The sequence below is a fragment of the Perognathus longimembris genome, chromosome 16 (assembly GCF_023159225.1).
Source record: "Perognathus longimembris pacificus isolate PPM17 chromosome 16, ASM2315922v1, whole genome shotgun sequence".
In the NCBI taxonomy this organism is placed as follows: domain Eukaryota; kingdom Metazoa; phylum Chordata; class Mammalia; order Rodentia; family Heteromyidae; genus Perognathus; species Perognathus longimembris.
The window spans coordinates 4,543,338-4,562,201 of record NC_063176.1 but is presented as its reverse complement, the minus strand read 5'-3'; the positions used below and the strand labels follow the sequence as shown (position 1 = coordinate 4,562,201).

At 37.0% G+C, this 18,864-nt stretch overlaps 1 protein-coding gene across 1 annotated transcript; it reads left to right on the top strand.

The window, feature by feature from the left end:
- Window positions 1-6,774: 6,774 nt before the first annotated feature.
- On the top strand, window positions 6,775-18,484 carry LOC125364916 (UDP-glucuronosyltransferase 2B17-like). The gene is made up of 6 exons (XM_048364692.1): window positions 6,775-7,504; window positions 11,403-11,551; window positions 12,306-12,437; window positions 14,447-14,534; window positions 15,304-15,523; window positions 18,205-18,484. Exons 1-6 carry the CDS (start codon window positions 6,781-6,783, stop codon window positions 18,482-18,484), a joined length of 1,593 nt encoding a protein of 530 aa, XP_048220649.1. The 5' UTR covers window positions 6,775-6,780.
- The last annotated feature ends 380 nt before the right edge of the window (window positions 18,485-18,864 follow it).

Genomic DNA, 18,864 nt, shown 5'->3' with positions numbered 1-18,864 from the left:
ATACAGGTGAAACTCTTCCAGACAATTTCTGTCTCACTAGACTGTAATGCTACATTTCCTTCCTCTTGATACACGACTTCCTGTTTCTTGTTTTAATTTCTTTCAACAATTACTTCTAGTTTTGAGCCCTTACACTGAGTATATGAGACCCTAAATTATTCTTACAGTCAGCTGATATTTGACAAAGGAGCCAAAGACAAACAATGGAAAAAACATAGCCTCTTCAACTACTGGTGCTGGGAAAACTGGGCAGCCATATGCAGAAAACTCAAAGTAGACCCTAGCCTATCACCATGAACCAAGATCAACTCAAAATGGATCAAGGACATCAACATCTGACCTGAATCTTTGAAACTACTGAAGGACAGAGTAGGAAAGACCCTAGAACTTATAGGCACAGGAAAGAACTTCTTGAATATAGTCCCAAGGGCACAACAGAAAGGGGAGAGTCTCAACAAATGGGACTACTACAAAATAAAAAGTTTCTGAATAGCTAAAGACATAGCCACCAAACAAGAAAGACAGCCAACGATATGGGAAAGGATATTTACCAGCACAGCAACAGACAAAGGCCTAATACCCGTCATCTACACAGAACTCAAAAAGCTAACCCCCACAAAGCCCAGTAAACCAATTATTAAATGAGCAAAGGAGCTAAAGAGAGACTTCACAGGAGAAGAGATAAAAATGGCAAAGAAACATATGAGGAAAATTCAACATCCCTGGCAGTTAAGGAAATGTAAATAAAAACAACCCTGAGATACCTACCTCACTCCAGTTAGAATGGCCTATACTCTGAACTCAGGCAATAACAAATACTGGAGGGGGTGCAGGGAAAGAGGAACCCTTCTCCATTGTTGGTGGGAGTGCAAATTAGTACAACCACTTTGGAGAACAGTATGGAGGTTCCTCAAAAAGCTCAACATAGACCTAACCTATGCCCCAGCCATACCACTCCTAGGCATCTATCCTGAGCAACAGGTCCCAAGATATCAAAAAGTCATCTGCACTTCCATGTTTATCGCTGCACAATTCACAATAGCCAAAATATGGAAACAACCCAGATGCCCCTCCACAGACGAATGGATCCAAAAAATGTGGTACCTATTCACAATGGAATGCTACATAGCAATTAGAAATGATAAAATATTGGTATTTGCAGGGAAGTGGTCAGAACTTGAACAAATAACGTTGAGCGAGAAAAGCCTAGAACACAGAAAACAAAGGCGCATGATCTCCATGATATATGACTGTTAAGGTGTGTGTGTGTGGGGGGGGGGGTCACTAGAGACCAGGTCTGCAAAACAAAAAAATTCTTGTCAAACGGTATTTCCCACAGGTTTGGGTCAGCGATCTTATATTATGTAACTAAAACAAACAACTACTAAACATGTTAAGGTCTCAAATAGACTTCTCAGTGGATCACAATACCTCAAACGTATGTATGATCATGTAAGATAAGGATAAGCACTCTATTGTTGACATTATATTTAAAGTTCTAGGTGAATTTCCTTTGGCATATGCCACGTGACTACTGTATATTTTTTGGTACACTCGGTTTTGTATATATGCCTACCTGATCTAGGGAAGGGAAAGGAAAACGAGGGTGTAAGATATCACAAGAAATGTACTCACCAGACCCCACTGGAACTAAAGCAGGCCTGGGGAAAGCAAGGACAAAGGGGCCATCTTTGAAAAGGGCAAGAGGACGGACCAGTGAGAGCCAGCTCCTCCCAGGAGAACGCCCCCTGCCCAGGAGGGAGGCTCATCCTGGGCCTCAGCACAACTAGAGGTGCCCCGCCCTGCCCGCCAGAATTTCTAAATTTAAAGCAAAAGCAGCGAGCAGCTACAGGTGGCACGGAACCACCAGACGGGGGAACAAACAGTTCCTGAGACAGATAAACGGTCCTGTCACAGAGGAAGATCCATCTTTCTGCTGCCTCCAAGAGACACAGCTATCCAGCAAAAGTAAACATCTTCTAAAAGTGAAAGGCTGGAATCAAATCTATCAAGCAAATGGCCCCCCTAAGCAGGCTGGTGTTGCAATCGTAGTATCAGATAAAATTGACTTCAAATTAAAAATGGTGAGAAGAGACAAAGAAGATTACTACATCCTCATAAAGGGATCTCTCCTTCAGGAGAATATAGCCTTCCTAAATATCTACACACCAAATGCAGGAGCACCCAACTTCATCAAACAAACACTACTGACTCTAAAAACACTCCTAGACCCAAACACATTGATAGTTGGGGACTTTAATACTCCACTATCACTTCTGGACAGATCAACACATGAAAAACTGAACAAAGAAACCACAGAACTAAACAATTGCATAGACCAACTAGACTTAACCAACATCTTCAGAATATTTCATCCAGCAACAACTGAATACACATTCTTTTCGGCTGCACATGGAACATTCTCCAAAATAGATCACATCTTAGGGCTCAAAGAAAATCTGTACAAACTCAGAAGTATCAAAACCATTCCCTGCATTCTCTCAGACCACAATGGAATAAAATTAGAGCTCAACTCAAACAGCCACCGTAGAATATCCTACAATACAACACACTGCTGAAACATCAGTGGGTCATTGAAGAAATTTGAACAGAAATTCAAATGTTTATGGAATTCAACCAAGATGAGTACACAAAGTCCCTGCTCCTTTGGCACACAGCAAAGGCATTACTCAGAGGGAAATTTATATATCTGAGTGCATACACCAACAAACTGGAGAAACAGCAACTCAATAATTTAAGAAAGCACCTTACTCTCTTTGAAAGAGAGAACAAGCCAAACCCCAAGTCAATAGATGGAAGCAAATAATTAAAATCAAATTAGAATTAAATGAATTAGAGACAAAAATAAAAACATCGAAAGAATCAACAAAACAAATAGTTGGTTCTTTGAAAAAAATCAACAAGATAGACAGACCCCTAGCAAACCTGACCAATAAACGAAGGCAACACACTGAAATAAACAAGTTCAGAGAGGAAACAGGTGACATCACCACAGACATAACCAAAATTCAGAACACAATAAGGGACTATTTTGCGAACCTTTATGCCAACAAATTCGAGAACCTGGAAGAAATGGATTATTTCCTGGAAAAAAATTGATATCCCCAAACTCAACCATGAAGATTTAAAACTTCTAAACAGACCCACACCCATCATTGAAATAGAAATGGCAATAAGTGATCTCCCATCCAAGTAAAGCCCAGGTCCACACAGATTCACAGCAGAATTCTACAAGGCCTTCAATACAGATGTCACACCAATATTTCTCAAACTCTTCAAGGAAAGTGAAAGAGAAAGTTCACTAGCAGACACATTCTATGAAGACAGTATAACCCTCATCCCAAAACCGGCAGGGACTCATCACGGAAAGAGGACTATAGACTGATTTCCCTGATGAACATTGATGCAAAAATTTTTCAACAAAATTCTGGCCAGTTGACATCAACAGGTCATCAAAAAAATCATACACCACGATCAAACTGGATTCATCCCAGGGATGCAAAGTTGGTTTGATATACGCAAGTCAATTCATGTAATCCACCACATCAACCGGAGCAAGGTAAAGAACCACATGGTTATATCTCTGGATGCAGAAAAGGCCATTGATAAAATCCAGCACCCATTTATGCTAAAAGCCCTGGAAAAACCGGGATTCCAGGGAACAATCCTAAGTATAATCAAGGCAGTTTATGACAAACAGCAAGCATAACTCTAAATGGTGAAAAACTAAATCTATTCCCTTTAAAATCAGGAGCAAGACAGGGATGTCTGATCTTTCCCCATCTCTTCAACATAGTACTAGAATTCCTAGCCAGAGCAATTAGGCAAGAAGAAAATATAAAGGGGATCCAAATAGGAAAAGATGAAGTTAATCTTTCTCTCTTTGCAGATGATATGATCCTATACCTAAAGAACCCCATAGACTCTACTCCCAAGCTACTAGAGCTGAACCAAAACTTTGGCAAAGTTGCAGGATATAAAATAAACCCTCAAAAATCAATGGCCTTTCTATATGTTAATGACCTGAATGCCTAGGCAGAAATCAGGAAAGCAACTCCTTTTGCAATAGCCCCCCAAAACATAAAATACCTAGGAATAACCTTAACCAAAGAAGTGAAAGACCTCTATGATGAGGTTTAAAAACATGAAAAACAAAATTAAGGCAGAACTAAGGAAATGGAAAAACCTCCCATGCTCTTGGATTAGGAGGATTAATATAATCAAAATGGCAATATTGCCAAAGGCTATCTACAAATTCAATACAATACCCTTTAATATCCCAACACCATTTTTTAATGAAATAGAGGAAGCAATCTAGAAATTTATATGGAAAAATAAAAGGCCCAGAATAGCAAAAACAATCCTAAGCAGAAAGAACAGTGCTGGAGAAATTACAGTACTCAACTTCAAGCTGTATGATAACGCTATAGTAATAAAAACAGCTTAGTATTGGTACCAGAACAGACCTGAAGACCAATGGAACAGAATTGAAGACCCAGAAATGAACCCACAGATACGCCTACTTAATCTTTGATAAAGGAGCTAAAAAAGTAGGATGGAAGAAAGATAGCCTCTTTAACAAATGGTGCTGGCAAAACTGGTTCAACACATGCAAAAAACTAAAACTAGATCCTTATATTTCACCCTGCACCAAAATCAATTCCAAATGGATCAAAGACCTTGAAATTAAAACAGACACCCTGAAGACACTAAAGGAAGGAGTCAGAGAAACACTTGGGCTCCTTGGTGCAAGACGGAACTTCCTTAACAAAGACCCAGAAATGCTCCAAATCAAAGAAAGGATGGACAAATGAGACTGCACCAAACTGCAGAGCTTCTGCAGGGCAAAGGACATTGCTTGCAGCAAGATAAACAGAAAGCCCACAGATTGGGAGAAGAGCTTTACCGGCAATTCAAAGGACAAAGGCCTCATATCTAAAATATATGCAGAACTAAAAAAATTACATTCCTCCAAAACAAAACAGCAAAAAACCAATAGCCCCCTCAACAAGTGGGCTCAAGACTTAAAAAGAGACTTCTCTGATGAGAAGTTAGGACATTAAAAAAAAGACAATTTCTGTCACACTGGAGTGTAACTCTATACTACCTTTCTCTTGAAACATGACATCCTGTTTCTTGTTTTAATTTCTTTTAACAGTTACTTCTAGCTTCGAGTCCTTACACAGAGTATACGAGACCCTAAATTATATTTGCACTTATTCATGAATTGTAACATACAGAGCCAATTGTAAAGCAATTTTGAAGATATAGAGAACATTTAAAATTACAAAGGTTCCCCAAACCCACCTTTAAGACTGTGCTGTCACAGTCTGAGCTCAGAACACAATTTGCAAACTACAGGGAAGAGAGAAATCAATTGAAGAGCATTATTTCTGCCTGGCAAAAGATAGGTTCAAATAATTATATGATAGAAAAGATGATTGCTTTTACATATGGAAAATATTTAACAGTTCTGTTTTATGAATATAAAAACAATTAGGCATCATGGTGGATGCTGGTGGCTCATGCCAGTAATCCTAGCCACTCAGGAGGCTGAATCTGAAGATCCCATTTCAAAGCCAGGAGTGTGGTAAATGAAAGCAGTTGAACAGTAACATTGAGAAAAAAGATTTTAGGGACATTGTCCAGTCCCTGAACTTAAGCCTCAGGACTGACAATAAATAAATAGTGGAGTCTGAGGGACAATGATGTTGAACATCTGTAATACCAGATCTGTAGGAAATGGTGACAGTATCGCAATGGTTTGAGGCCAGTAAAGGCAATGCCATACATGCTTAGCTATTACAACAATTTCCAAGCAAAGCACTCTCATTTCAATTCCTAGTGCTACAGAAACAGAGCTACTATCAATAAGACCAATGATGAGCATAATATTCAGAAAAGAAATAGGTAAGGATGGCTACCCTTTATTGAAATTTAAATATATCATCAATCTAAATTTTAAAAAAAATTAAGTAAAAATCAATGTATAAGTTGTAAAAACAACGTGTTATTGCTCTTTACCATTCAGTTTTCACAGAAGAAATGTTTTTATGTACATTTTTCTGAGCTAATAATGAAATCACTCTCATGTGAAATTACATGGTAAAATAGATGATAAACACTACTAGAGATTCTTGAAGCTACAGATGCGTTCACTATCTGAGATGAAATCAGTACAGATGAATGAATGCAAAAATAAATGACGAGCATGATCAGGAAAGGAGACATTTAGTGAATGTTCTGGGTTTCTGAAAACTTGAATAGAAGAGCTCACAATGAAAATCACCTTAGTGCTCCAGAGAACTAGGTAACAGGTTATGCAATATTTTTTCAACTTGATGTTAGTCCTCCCTTTCCTTAACACACTCTTATTCTTACTGTTTAGTGAGCTATACCTACTCAGCTTTTGAATTATTGAACTGATTCACATTACTTGCTCCAGTTTTACACTTTGTATTGTCTTAAATCTTGCCAGTTGCTTGTTGACAATTATTTCCTAATAATTGACAATTGTTTCCAAATCTAACGTTATTTGACGTAGAATTGCTAGTTAATTATTGTCATTAAAATTACTGTCAGTTAAAATTACTTTTATAACTCTGCCATTCGGTACATATGCACTCATTAGCCATTTACCATATTTACTTTGATCTTCCCAAGTTATTTTTTAACTTCAGGATCAATTTTTTTCCTTGAATATAAACGCCAGAAACTGACAGAAGTGAGCATAGTTCGAAGGAGCCAGTGCCAGTCAAGATGCCTGGGAAAAGGATTTGGGTTCTCCTGCTACTGCAGCTGAGTTGTTGCTTTAGTTCTGGAAGCTGTGGGAAAGTACTGGTGTGGCCGATGGAATACAGCCACTGGATAAATATGAAGGTGATACTGGATGAACTCATCTTGAGGGGTCACGAAATAACTGTTTTGAGACCGTCATCTGCTATTTTGGTTGATAGCGATGAACAATCCAGGATCAAATTTGAAACTTTCCCTTCATCTTCAAATACCGATGAAATGATCACTGCTTTCAAAGAATTCATCGAACTGTGGACGTATGAATTGCCAAGAACAACATGTTTGGCATATTCCCCATTACTGGAGAACTTATTTATGAAATTTTCAGATACTTGGCTCAAAATTTGTAGAGAAGCAGCTTTGAATAAGGAACTGATGGCAAGGCTACGAAAAGCAAGATTTGATGTCGTGATTGCAGATGCCAGCGGCCCTTGTGGGGAGCTTCTGGCTGAGCTCTTGGAGATTCCTTTGGTGTACACTCTCCGCTTCTATCCCGGCTACACAGTGGAGAAGTATAGTGGAGGCCTTCTGGTCCCTCCTTCTTATGTGCCTGTCATTCTGTCAGGATTGAGTGGTCAGATGACGTTCATGGAGAGGGTGGAAAACTTCATATGCATGCTGTATTTTGACTTTTGGTTTGAGACATATGACTCAAAGAAATGGAGTAACTTTTACAGTGAAGTTTTAGGTAAGTCATAGTTCATTATGAGTAGGAAACAATACGTTTCTGAAAGTTAAGAGACGTTTTCTAAAAGGCATGTGAAATAAGGTAAATTTGTCTTTTGTAGCTGGAACAGTTAAATGAAATATAAGATTGTATATCAGATTCCTGAATATGGAAAATCTTCCATTATAGGGTCAGAGAGAAGACAATGGATGATTTCTTATATGGGAAACTCTAGGAGTTCATCCAGTTTGAAATACTTCATCCATGGTGAAAATTGTACATTTTTCTTTATTATCAAAATCACTAATTACATCCCTAAGACACTGATGGATGGCAATATGTAGACTGAGGATATTCCTTTTATACTCTACCTATGGGGGCAGGAAGTAGGAACTTGTTTCCCTTGATCAATTTCCTTAATTAAATTAAAATCCTTTATTTGTGTTCTCTTTCTTTGTTTTTTTTTTTTTTTTTTTTTTTTTGCTTGTCCCTAGATTTGAACTTAGGTAGGTCCAGATGGTTAGCTTACTTGCTTTATGCTGGTACTATACTACTTGAAGGATATTTCTACCCAGGTTACCATTAAACTTAACTCCTCCAATTCTCAGAATTTTGAGTCACAAGCGTTACACACTGAGCCACTGCTGCCCACTTTTGGGGATTGTCTAAAAATTTCCTTTGTTCCTAAGAGATACACTGTTTCATAGAAGATTCAACATAACTTGTTTCTTTTTCAATCACATGTTTCATAGAGGTAAAACCTAATATAGTGAGAGGTACATATGATTATTCACTATCTTTACTAACATATTTCTGCATTTAATAAATATTGGCCATGAACACCCCCAGTATTTCTGAAAATTTTCCCAGTGATATTAGCAAATATGGCTGTACAATAAATAAACACTGTCAAGCACTAATTTTGTTTAATGTAGAAAACTGTATTGAGAAGTTCAGAGAAAATAGCTTTTTTGAATATATAGAATTATTAATTCTGGAGTTGGAATATTTATTTAATGGATAAAGAGAAAAGTAATCATAGTTTATTATACAATCACTTGTTCTCATTTTTATTCACTTTAAACATTTAATGTATTTATTGTCAAAGTGAGGTAGAGAGTGGGTACAGTTCTATATGTAAGGAAGTGAGTACATTCCTTTTCCAACTTGTGACCTCCTCCCTCACTTTCTCCAGCCTTCCCACCTCCCCAGTTCCCTCCCCTATCCCCATGAATTGTACAGTTGGTTTACAGTATATAGTTTTGTGAATATTGCCCTCACTTTTGTTTGTCTTTTATCTTTTGTCTCTCCATTTTGATATTCCCCTTCCCTTCCCTAGTTCCAATAAACATGCATATTCAATACCTATGGTACCAAAATCAGTAATAGTGACATCAGGGGTAAAACCCTGTGGAAGAGAGACTGAAGAAAATGGCATAATTTCACATGTTATGTTGAAAATAATGACAATTATAAACCACAAATTTCCATAATGTGGAGTTCATTTCACTTAGGATCATTTTATGTGTTCAAATATATGTAGCTATTGAGCTATTGTGATCTTCTGCTAGGACTATCCAAGATGTGTACTAATTATTCACAATGAGGGTATAATTTGGGGTCTGGCTCACTTCACTTAGTATGATTTTTTCCAATCCTTTCCTTTCCTTTAGAACAGGGCAATGTCATTCGTTCTGATAAAGGCATAAACTTCCATTGTGTACACATACCACATGTTCTTGTTCCACTCATCTACTGAGGGGCATCTGGGTTGACTCCTTAGTTTAGTGATGGCAAATTGTGCTACTATGGACATAGATGTGCTGGTGGCTTTAGTGTGGTCTTGCTTGTCATCTTTTGGGTAAATGCCCAAAAATGGGGCTGCTGGGTCATAACTGAGCTCTATGTTTAGTCTTCTGAGGAACCTCCATACTGATATCAGAATGGTTGAACAAGTTTACACTCCCAACAACAATGTAGGAGGGTTTCCTTTTGGCCACATCCCCTCCAGCATCTGTTGTTAGTTTACTTGATAATGGACATTCTATCTCTCAGCTAGAGATGCGGCTAAGTGGTAGAGCACCTACGCAGCAAGCCCATGTTTCTGGGTTGAAACCAAATTTACTGCAAAAAGTAAGTAAATAAACAGGAGCTCCCTTCAGATAATGGACATTCTTACTGGGCAAAGGTACAATCACAGTGTTGTTTTGCTTTTCATTTCTTTTATGGACAGTGAAATGGAGCACTTCTTCATGTGTCTCTTGGCCACTCAAAGTCCTCTTCAGAAAAGTCTATTTTTAGGTCTTTAGCACATTTACTAAGGGTGCAGTTGTTTCTTTGAGGATTTCTTTTAGAGGAATTCAATTTTTTGTGTTCTATGTATATTTTAGATATGGGGCCCTTGTTTGTTGTATGGCCAGTGAAGATCTTCTCTCAATCTGCAGGCTTTCTATTTATCATGCTAGCTATGTCCTTTGCCGTACTAAAGCTCTGCAGTTTGATGCAATTCCATTTGTCCAACCTTTCTTTGATTTATTGGGCTTCTGGGCCATTAATCAAACAGTTTCAACCTGTGCCAAGGAGCCCAAGTGTTTCTCCTTTTCCTTCCTGTGATGTGTTCAAGATATCTGATTTTACCTCGAGTTCTTTGATCCATTTGGAATTAATTCTGGTGCAGGGTGATATATAAGGCTCTAGCTTGTTAGTTAAAGGTGTTTAACCAATTGTGCCAGCACCATTTGTTGAAGAGGCTGCCTTTCTTCCATCCTATTTTTAGCTCCTTTATCAACGATTAAGTAGCCATAGGTTTGCGGGTTCATTTCTGGGTCTTCAGTTCTATTTAGTTGGACCCCCGGCCTGTTCTTTTGCCAATACCAAGAGGCTTTTGTTACTCTGACTTGTAATGGAGTTTGAAGTTTGGTATTGTTATACCTCAACTATGGATGTTCCTGCTTTGGATTGTTTTTGTTATTCAGGATCTCTTATTGTTCCACATGAATTTTGGGATTGCTTCCTCTATTTCATTAAAGAATGGTATTGGGATATTGACAGGCATAGTGTTGAATTTGTAGAGAGCCTTTGCTATTTTCAAGATGTTAATCCTCCCAATACAGGAGAATGGGAGATTTTTCCATTTCCTTACTTTTGCTTTAATTTCATTTTTCAGCTTTTTAAAGTGTTCCTCATACAGGTCTTTCACTTCTTTGGTTAAGGTTAGTCCTATGTTTTTGTGTTTTTGAGGCGATTGTATAAGGAGTTGCTTTCCTGATTTCAGCCTTGCTCTTCATAGTGTGGGCATACAGAATTGCTGTTGATACTTGAGGATGTATTTTATATCCTGCTAGTTTGCCAAAGTTTTGGATAAGCTCAAGTATCTTGGGAGTAGAGTCTATGGGGTTCTTTAAATCCAAGATCATGTCCTGTGGAAAGAGAGAGAGCATAACTTTTTCTTTCCCTATTTGGATCCCCTTTATATTTGCATATTGCCATATTGTTCTGGCTAGGAATTCTAGTACGATATAGAAATAGAGTAAAGAGAGCTGTCATCCTTATCTTCCTCCTTATTTTAAAAGGAATGCCTTTAACTTTCACCATTGAGTATAATGCTAGCTGTAATACAATTACTCATTTTAATTATTCATTACTACTAATATAAGAAGGTACAAACGAAATAGTCTCTTACCAGTTTGCCTTTCACACACAAATTACAAATAGCACACATGTACCTACATGATTCATTACCCAGAAAATAAATTATGAACATAAATTACATCTCATACATTTGTTGATGTACCAACAAAAACAGTTATTAATCATTAAGTACAAATTATAGCAATCCTCTAGGAAAAAAACAAACTATTATTAGAAAAGTCTCTGCTGTGTCCTTATGTATTCTTTACTTTTTATACTCTCCACTCAGGACGCCCCACTACCTTATTGGAGACAATAAGTAAAGCCGACATCTGGCTTATTCGTTCCTACTGGGACTTGGAATTCTCTCGCCCTACTTTACCAAGTTTTGACTTTGTTGGAGGACTCCACTGCAAACCTGCAAAACCCTTGCCTAAGGTAAATATGTTCCTTTTTGTCTCTTTTATTAGATTTCCTTTGCAATGCATATGGTTCTGCAACACACAATCCTAGTCCTTGATAGTAAGATGACAGGTGAACAATGCTCAGAAATCAGTTGAGGAATCAGAATTGAAAAAAATATAGAGAAAAGCTATTAGAATAGTAAGAACAATATACAAGGCCAAAATTTCTCCTTAATAGGAAAATGTTCTTAGAGAAATAAATTGGAACCCAGATGGAAATGTTTGGAAAATTTGTAGCATAATAATGTCAATACACTTCATACTACTACCTGTGCTCTTACTAGTTGCTAGTGGAAAATCTTGGTGTGTGTTTTTTTTTATCTCACTGTTGTTCCTCTGATAATTTCTGATAATATTTGATTTTATCTCTTTATATTGAAAACACTTTTTTTTTTTTGCCAGCCCTATGTAGGTTTTGAACTCAAGGACTGGCATTATTTCTGAGTTTCTGTGCTCAAGACTAGTGCTTATCCCTTGCTCCACAGCTCTACTTAGAGCTTTGTGGTGCTTAGTTGGAGATGAAAGTCTCACAGACTTTTCTACCCAGGCAGGCTTTGAAATGGGATCCTCAGATCTCAACCTCCTCAGTAGCTACCATTGTAGGCAAGCACCATCAGCACATTGCTACTTCGATATAACCAAACTTTCAGTCATGTTTGCTTAACTATTATTTGTATCTGTTGGTGTCTTTGTGCATGTGAGAGATGATGTACACTTTTTCTTCACAGGAAATGGAAGATTTTGTGCAAAGCTCTGGGGACAATGGTGTGGTGGTGTTTTCTTTGGGGTCCATGATTGATAACCTAACAGACGAGACTGCCAATGCAATTGCATCAGCACTGGCACAAATTCCACAGAAGGTGAGATGTAGTACCTCAGTAGTGGTCTTCACTGTAAGGGACATAAACTCTGTACGTATGTGACTATACTAGTTTCCTGTTACAATAACTCCAAGTTGTCTTAAGAAACTAAAAGTCAAAATATGCATGGAAAGTGCTGAAATAGCATGGAATTTTGGATTTTTAAAGTTGACAGTGAATGAAATATAAATTTTGTCATCAGAAAGAAACACATAAGTCACAAGGTTAAAGGTTATTATCATAATGTTGCTAGCAAGACTTCACAGAATGTATCAAATTTCATCCAGTGATTGCAAGAATACTAAGCCCATCAATACACTAGACATGCTTCAGAAAGGACGTAAACTACTCTTAATAATTGGAGTCCTACAATAGCATTTGACAGAAGTTTAGCTTAAAGTGAAATATACTATAGTTTAGTGTTCATAAGTAATTCTTTCCTCCAATTTTGAAATGGACCCATGAGGTGGTTATTCAGGGAAAGAAAAGGGGAGGTTTGTCTGTCCTCCTATGTATTTATTCAGCTTTGTTGATAAAGAGAAAAAATAAAACCAACCAGTCCTACTGGACTGTCCCTTATTCATGTCTGAAACCAGATCACTGCATTTCATGTGAATGTGTGCATAGACCCTGGAAAAATCAAGGTAGCATCCTAACAATTTAGTTTCATTTCAGCAACCCTATGACTTATGAATAACAAGCCAGATCTATTTTCTACATGTAGTGATTTTTCCTAGAGTAGTGATAATTAATAAGTTTAGATGTCACTATCATGAATTTATGTTCAAAATTTCCTAGACTTCACAACTAACAATTCATAATCTAAACTTAATTTCATGTAATTACTAAAATGAATTCATTTATCCTAAAAGTGTTGTTTACATAGATTTGATCAGGTTTGTCAAGAAATAGTTACAGAAATAAAATTTGCTTGTGTGCTGGTCATGAGGAAGAAGCTGTAGCCTTAACATGCAGCACAACAGTGTGAATTGTTGATGTGAGTGTTATTACTAGGTCTTGGCAACCACCACAGGATTGGTTCTGAGGTCCATTTTTCTGTCTGTCCTGATAAATTTGCCCATGTTGACTATGTCTTCAAGTCTAAATGGGAGATTTTAACCTACTGTTTTGTGAGGTTATTAATAGCATATGAATAGTATGGGAGTATTTTGTACTCACTCCATAATGATAAGTGTTAGGTATTATAATATCCCTAATACAATACTTTGGGGCTGGGAATATGGCCTAGTGGCAAGAGTGCTTGCCTCGTATACAGGAAGACCTGGGTTTTATTCCCAAGCAACTCATATATATAAAATGGCCAGAATTAGTGCTGTGGCTCAAGTGGCAGAGTGCTAGCCTTAAGCAAAAACAAGCCCAGGACAGTGCTCTGAGTCCAATACCCAGGAAAGGCAAAAAAAAAAATACAATACTCTGTATTCTGAAGTACATATGCTAAGTAGTTGGACTCTATTTCTGCATGGTCAACAAAACAGTATTTTTTCACAGACTTGCTCTCCAGGGGCAACTGTGACTATAAACTATTTGTCATGAATAGGGAGTAAAAGCCAAACAAAACATGTTAAACTAAAATAACACCCTTTGGAATAAGAGAATATTACCCAAAATTCACTTTGTAAAAACAAATAGGCAAAATTAGAAGATATGAGAGCTAGTTTAGTAAATATTTATGTGTAAAGAGGTAAATCTTACTAATTTGATACTTATCTTGCAACAGATCTATAATTTTGACCATGTAAAAATATCTTGAATACATTTATTTGTCATGTATTACATTAATATGTCTAAGTACAGTAAAATTATGATTGTATTCAATCTTAGTGAATAGAAAATTAAGTATGGGAAGTGTTGATATCCCTTTTCTCTCAGTCTTGTAATTGTCCTCAAATGACCCCTCTTGTTGTCTTTTTATTATTCCATTCTATGAAAATAATTTAAATAAAATGTGACATTTTAAAACTTGAAATTACTGTGTCTTTACCTCACAGATTCTTTGGAGATTTAATGGGAAGAAACCAGACAGCTTAGGAAAGAATACTCGGCTGTACAAGTGGCTTCCCCAGAATGACCTCCTTGGTAAGACAATGAAAAATCAAATACCAAAAGCATGAGTAGCTGTAGAAGTAGTTGATGACAATACAACAGGAAAACACATGGAGATTTGCTAGCAAAAACTCAAAAATGAAACCAAAATTTTATGTTTATAAACCCATTCTATGGAAAATAAGCCTTAACAGTTTGTGATGAGTGTATTATTTTTCAAAGTATATTTACCATGGACAAAGAATTTTGTATAATTACCTGAGGTCATCTATCTGTCCCTAATGTCAATCATTACATTAGCAGTGCTAAAGTAGGGTGAGGATTTGCAATGCCACTGAAACAAATACCAATTTTTTTATGAATGAGTCTGAATTCTATGTGGGGATGAAAAGTCTTGATTCTTAAGAGGAACTGGTAATACACTATGTTTCAAGCATCCCTCATTCATTTGGCTAATGCTGTATTTTTAAGTTCATGAGAGAATAATCTAACGTGAACTTTTTTTTTGCTTCATGAATTGCTCTCTATTATCCATTCGGTGCTTTTGCTATCTAGTCAACTGAAACTGATACATCATTTTCAAATCTCAATTTGCACAAAACCTAAGGCACATACCCTAAGAATTTTACTAATATCTCAGGTCAATTAAGTGCTACTTGAGGTGAGATGAGAAAGCCATTTAAATATAATTTCATAGGTGCAATAATTGCTTTGGAAAAGTATGTTCCTTTCACTGCCTCGTATTATACCTTATCACTAAGAATTTTAATGAGAAATGTTATTGAAATTCACCTAATCGTAGGTCATCCCAAAACAAAAGCCTTCATCACTCACGGTGGAGCTAATGGTGTCTACGAGGCCATCCATCACGGGGTTCCCATGGTGGGCATTCCTTTGTTTGGGGAACAACATGATAACATTGCTCACATGGTGGCCAAAGGAGCAGCTGTGCAACTGGATATAAGAACACTGTCAAGTAAAGACTTGCTCAGAGCACTGGAAACCGTCATTAACAACCCTCTGTGAGTATAACCTTGAGTATGCTTTTGTGTGGTGTGTGTGTGTGTGTGTGTGTGTGTGTGTGTGTGTGTGTGTGTGTGCTTTTCTAGTAATTAAAACTAGGGAATTGTTCCTCATTGGTACATACCCACTCTCCTGGTAGTATGCTTATGTTTAAGCATCTGAACCAACAGTTTAGAGTTACCATCAGTTTAGAGTTGATTACTATTGAAAGACTTCATCATTAACCTATCCTGTATGAAATAAATCACATTAGTGGTGTGTGTGTGTGTGCCCACGCGTGTGTGCATGTCAGTGTTTATGTTGCTACATGGTTGTGCTATACAGGTCAGGGTGGGTTTAAACCCTTGATCACCATGTTTTAGCATTTCAAATGCTGAGATTTCAGGGAATGTACTTTCATTTCCAGCCGTAACAAGTTTTTATTTTCACCACAGATTTCAATGGAAAAGAATTTTCAAACCCTTGAGAATTCTAAAACAGGGCAAAAGTGGACTGAAAGGAATCACTTAGGATGGCAACAGAATGATTGCAAGGAAGTTGAGGAAAGCAATGAATTGGGGGAACATGAACTTTTCCTCCATAAATGACATGCATTAATCCAGTTCAGTTATAACACTTTTTTGCAGCCTAAGATCTCCCTAGTTACTGTTGATAAAATAAAGGTTTATAAATCAATATTCGATAAATACTATATGTTGCTCTATGGAAAAGGATGAACATATCTATCATTTCTGTTTCGGTTTCTTTTTGGTTTCCTTAAAAAAATGACTTCCATAATGGTCTATATTGTTGTTAAACAGTAAGATATTAAAGCTCTAATTGCTATTGCAATTTATGATTCCTAAATTATCTATGTGAATTCTTCAATTCTATCAGTAGGACTTTTGAATTTACCTGACTAACCCTATTAGAAAAATGTTGTGAATATTATTAGATCCTCAGAGATATGGTTATCATAATGAGAAACATTATAATTTAAAAAATTAACTTCAAAAGTTACAAATTGCTGTTTAGTAGTCATCATTTGCAATTCAAATTATGTTAGTATATATAATAATTTCATTAATGCTTGTATCAATTTACTCTTAGGAGCAATGTTCTGTATGTGTCTACTTTCACCATGACTGCAAAATAAAGCATTATATTTTGGAATGTACTTACAGCAAGAGTATAGCAGGCACTTTAAAAAGCTATTTTGCTTTGAAGGTTTTTCAAGGCACTGGGGTTTGAACTCGATGCTTGTTTAGCTCATTTAATTCCCTAGCTGGCGTTCTGCCCCTTCAGCTCTGACTCCCATCCTGCTTTTCCATGGATATTTTGAAGATGAAACCTAAGGACTTTTCTGTCCGGTCTACTTTGAGCTGTGCTTGTTATGCCCCCAACCTCCTGGGATAGACAAGATTACAGGCGGAAGCTATCAGCCTCTGGCTCTCACTTTGATTTTCAAACACATATTGGACTCCTAACAAATATTTTGTGAGGCATATTTTCTCTTCCTTCCTATGAAAACCAATGTGTCTTTTATAGACTGATTGGATGTAAAAGTAACTATCTGAAATATTTTTTGTTTTAAATTTTGAATAGACACAATGTTGATACTGAAAATAGCAAGGTGTTCCTTAATTAGAGGATCCATACTAAAGCTTACTGTTTCACACATTTTGGTAGTTCTTAATGCATTTCACTGTGTTTTTACCCACTACATTATAGAAGTATATTAAGTTCAATACCCATTGGTAGGAAAAAGTATGTTATAGAATAACCGTGGATCACATAAGTGTTAGGGTCAAGAAATGAAAGGAAGTCTGTGTTCCAGGGCTGATGCCTGAAATCCTAGCTACTCAAGAGGGTGGGATCTGAGGACTGAGGTTTGATTTCAGGACAAGCAGGGGAGTCCATAACGTACTTATCTCCAGTTAACAAAAAATGAGCCAAAAGTAGAGCCCTGGCTTGTGTGGTGAAACTCTTCCTTGGAGAAAATCATATATTCAAGGATATTTCCACGGCCTTGAGCTCAAATTCCAGGACAATATTTTAAAAAGAGAGAGAGGCACTAAACTTTTATTATTATAAAGTAATTAAACACTGAAAAAGATCAATATATCTCAGGGTGTGGAGTGGCAACAACTTATGCACCAAATTGACCATCTGTCTCTAACTTAAGATGGAATTCTGAACTTTGAACAACAGGTGGGTTAGTAATTGTTTACTAGAGCAGTTAAGCTTTACTTTTGGCTTTGAAACGTAATTGATTTTGCTGTCTATTTTTATTAAATCTTGCTTTTAAAATATCTCTATAAATTGTTAAATCTAATGTCATTAAGAAGTCCATCCTTTCTCATTAAAATGTCTATGAAAACAGTAGAGAAAATCAATTCTTTTTCCTGGGCACTGCCTCTGAGTTCTTCATCTCAAAGCTAGTGAGCTACCAGTTAAGAGAAAGAACTTCTGATTTTCTGATGGATATTTGGAGATATGAGTCTTATTGGCTTTCCTGCCCGGGCTTACTGTGAACCAAAATCCTCAGATCTTAGCCTCTTGAATATCTAGGATTGCAGGCATGAGCCACCGGTGCCCAGCTCTCTTCAACTTTTATGGAATCATTTTTAACATTGACAGAAATCTTCTAACATATTTCTAGTTCATTTCATAAACAAATATCAATTTGTTTTGCCTTTAGCTATAAAAAGAACGCTATGTGGCTATCAACCATTCACCATGATCAGCCTATGAAGCCTCTGGACCGAGCTGTGTTCTGGATCGAATTTGTCATGCGCCACAAAGGAGCCAAGCACCTGAGGCCACTTGCCCACAATCTCACCTGGTACCAGTACCACTCTCTGGATGTCATTGGCTTCCTCCTGGCTGGTGTTGCCACTGTTACGTTCCTTGTCATAAAATGTTGCTTACTTGCTTACCAAACGTTCATTAAGATGGGAAAGAAGAAAAAGAGGGAGTAGAGCTTTCAACACCACACAGAGTGGACTAAGAGACTAAGAAGCAAGACCATCCTAATGAACTAGAGCACAATCAACACGGGAGAGATCCTCCTTCATGTTTTACCAAAACTTTACCTTCTGTATATTCCTGTGTATCTTACTCCCGATTAAACCTGAAATAAGGTACAATTCTAATTTCAGAATTCCTCAAAAACTTTCGCTTCCCTGGGTTACGTAGTTAGTATAACTGAATCAAGTGGGACCAGAGGATATTTGAGGCTATTGATTTGAGTGAAGCATAAAACCCAAAGTTTTATTTTGCATAACCAAAAGGGAATATTTAAATAAAGCATAATCAGGTGGACTATTTTTATGTCTGTTCAAACATAAAAGTGAGGGAT

Coding starts and splice junctions, on each gene's coding strand:
- LOC125364916 (XM_048364692.1), top strand. CDS start 6,781: ATGCCTGGGAAAAGGATTTGGGTTCTCCTGCTACTGCAGCTGAGTTGT. Junction 11,552..12,305: donor CTGCAAAACCCTTGCCTAAG/GTAAATATGTTC, acceptor TTTTCTTCACAG/GAAATGGAAGATTTTGTGCA. Junction 14,535..15,303: donor TCCCCAGAATGACCTCCTTG/GTAAGACAATGA, acceptor ACCTAATCGTAG/GTCATCCCAAAACAAAAGCC.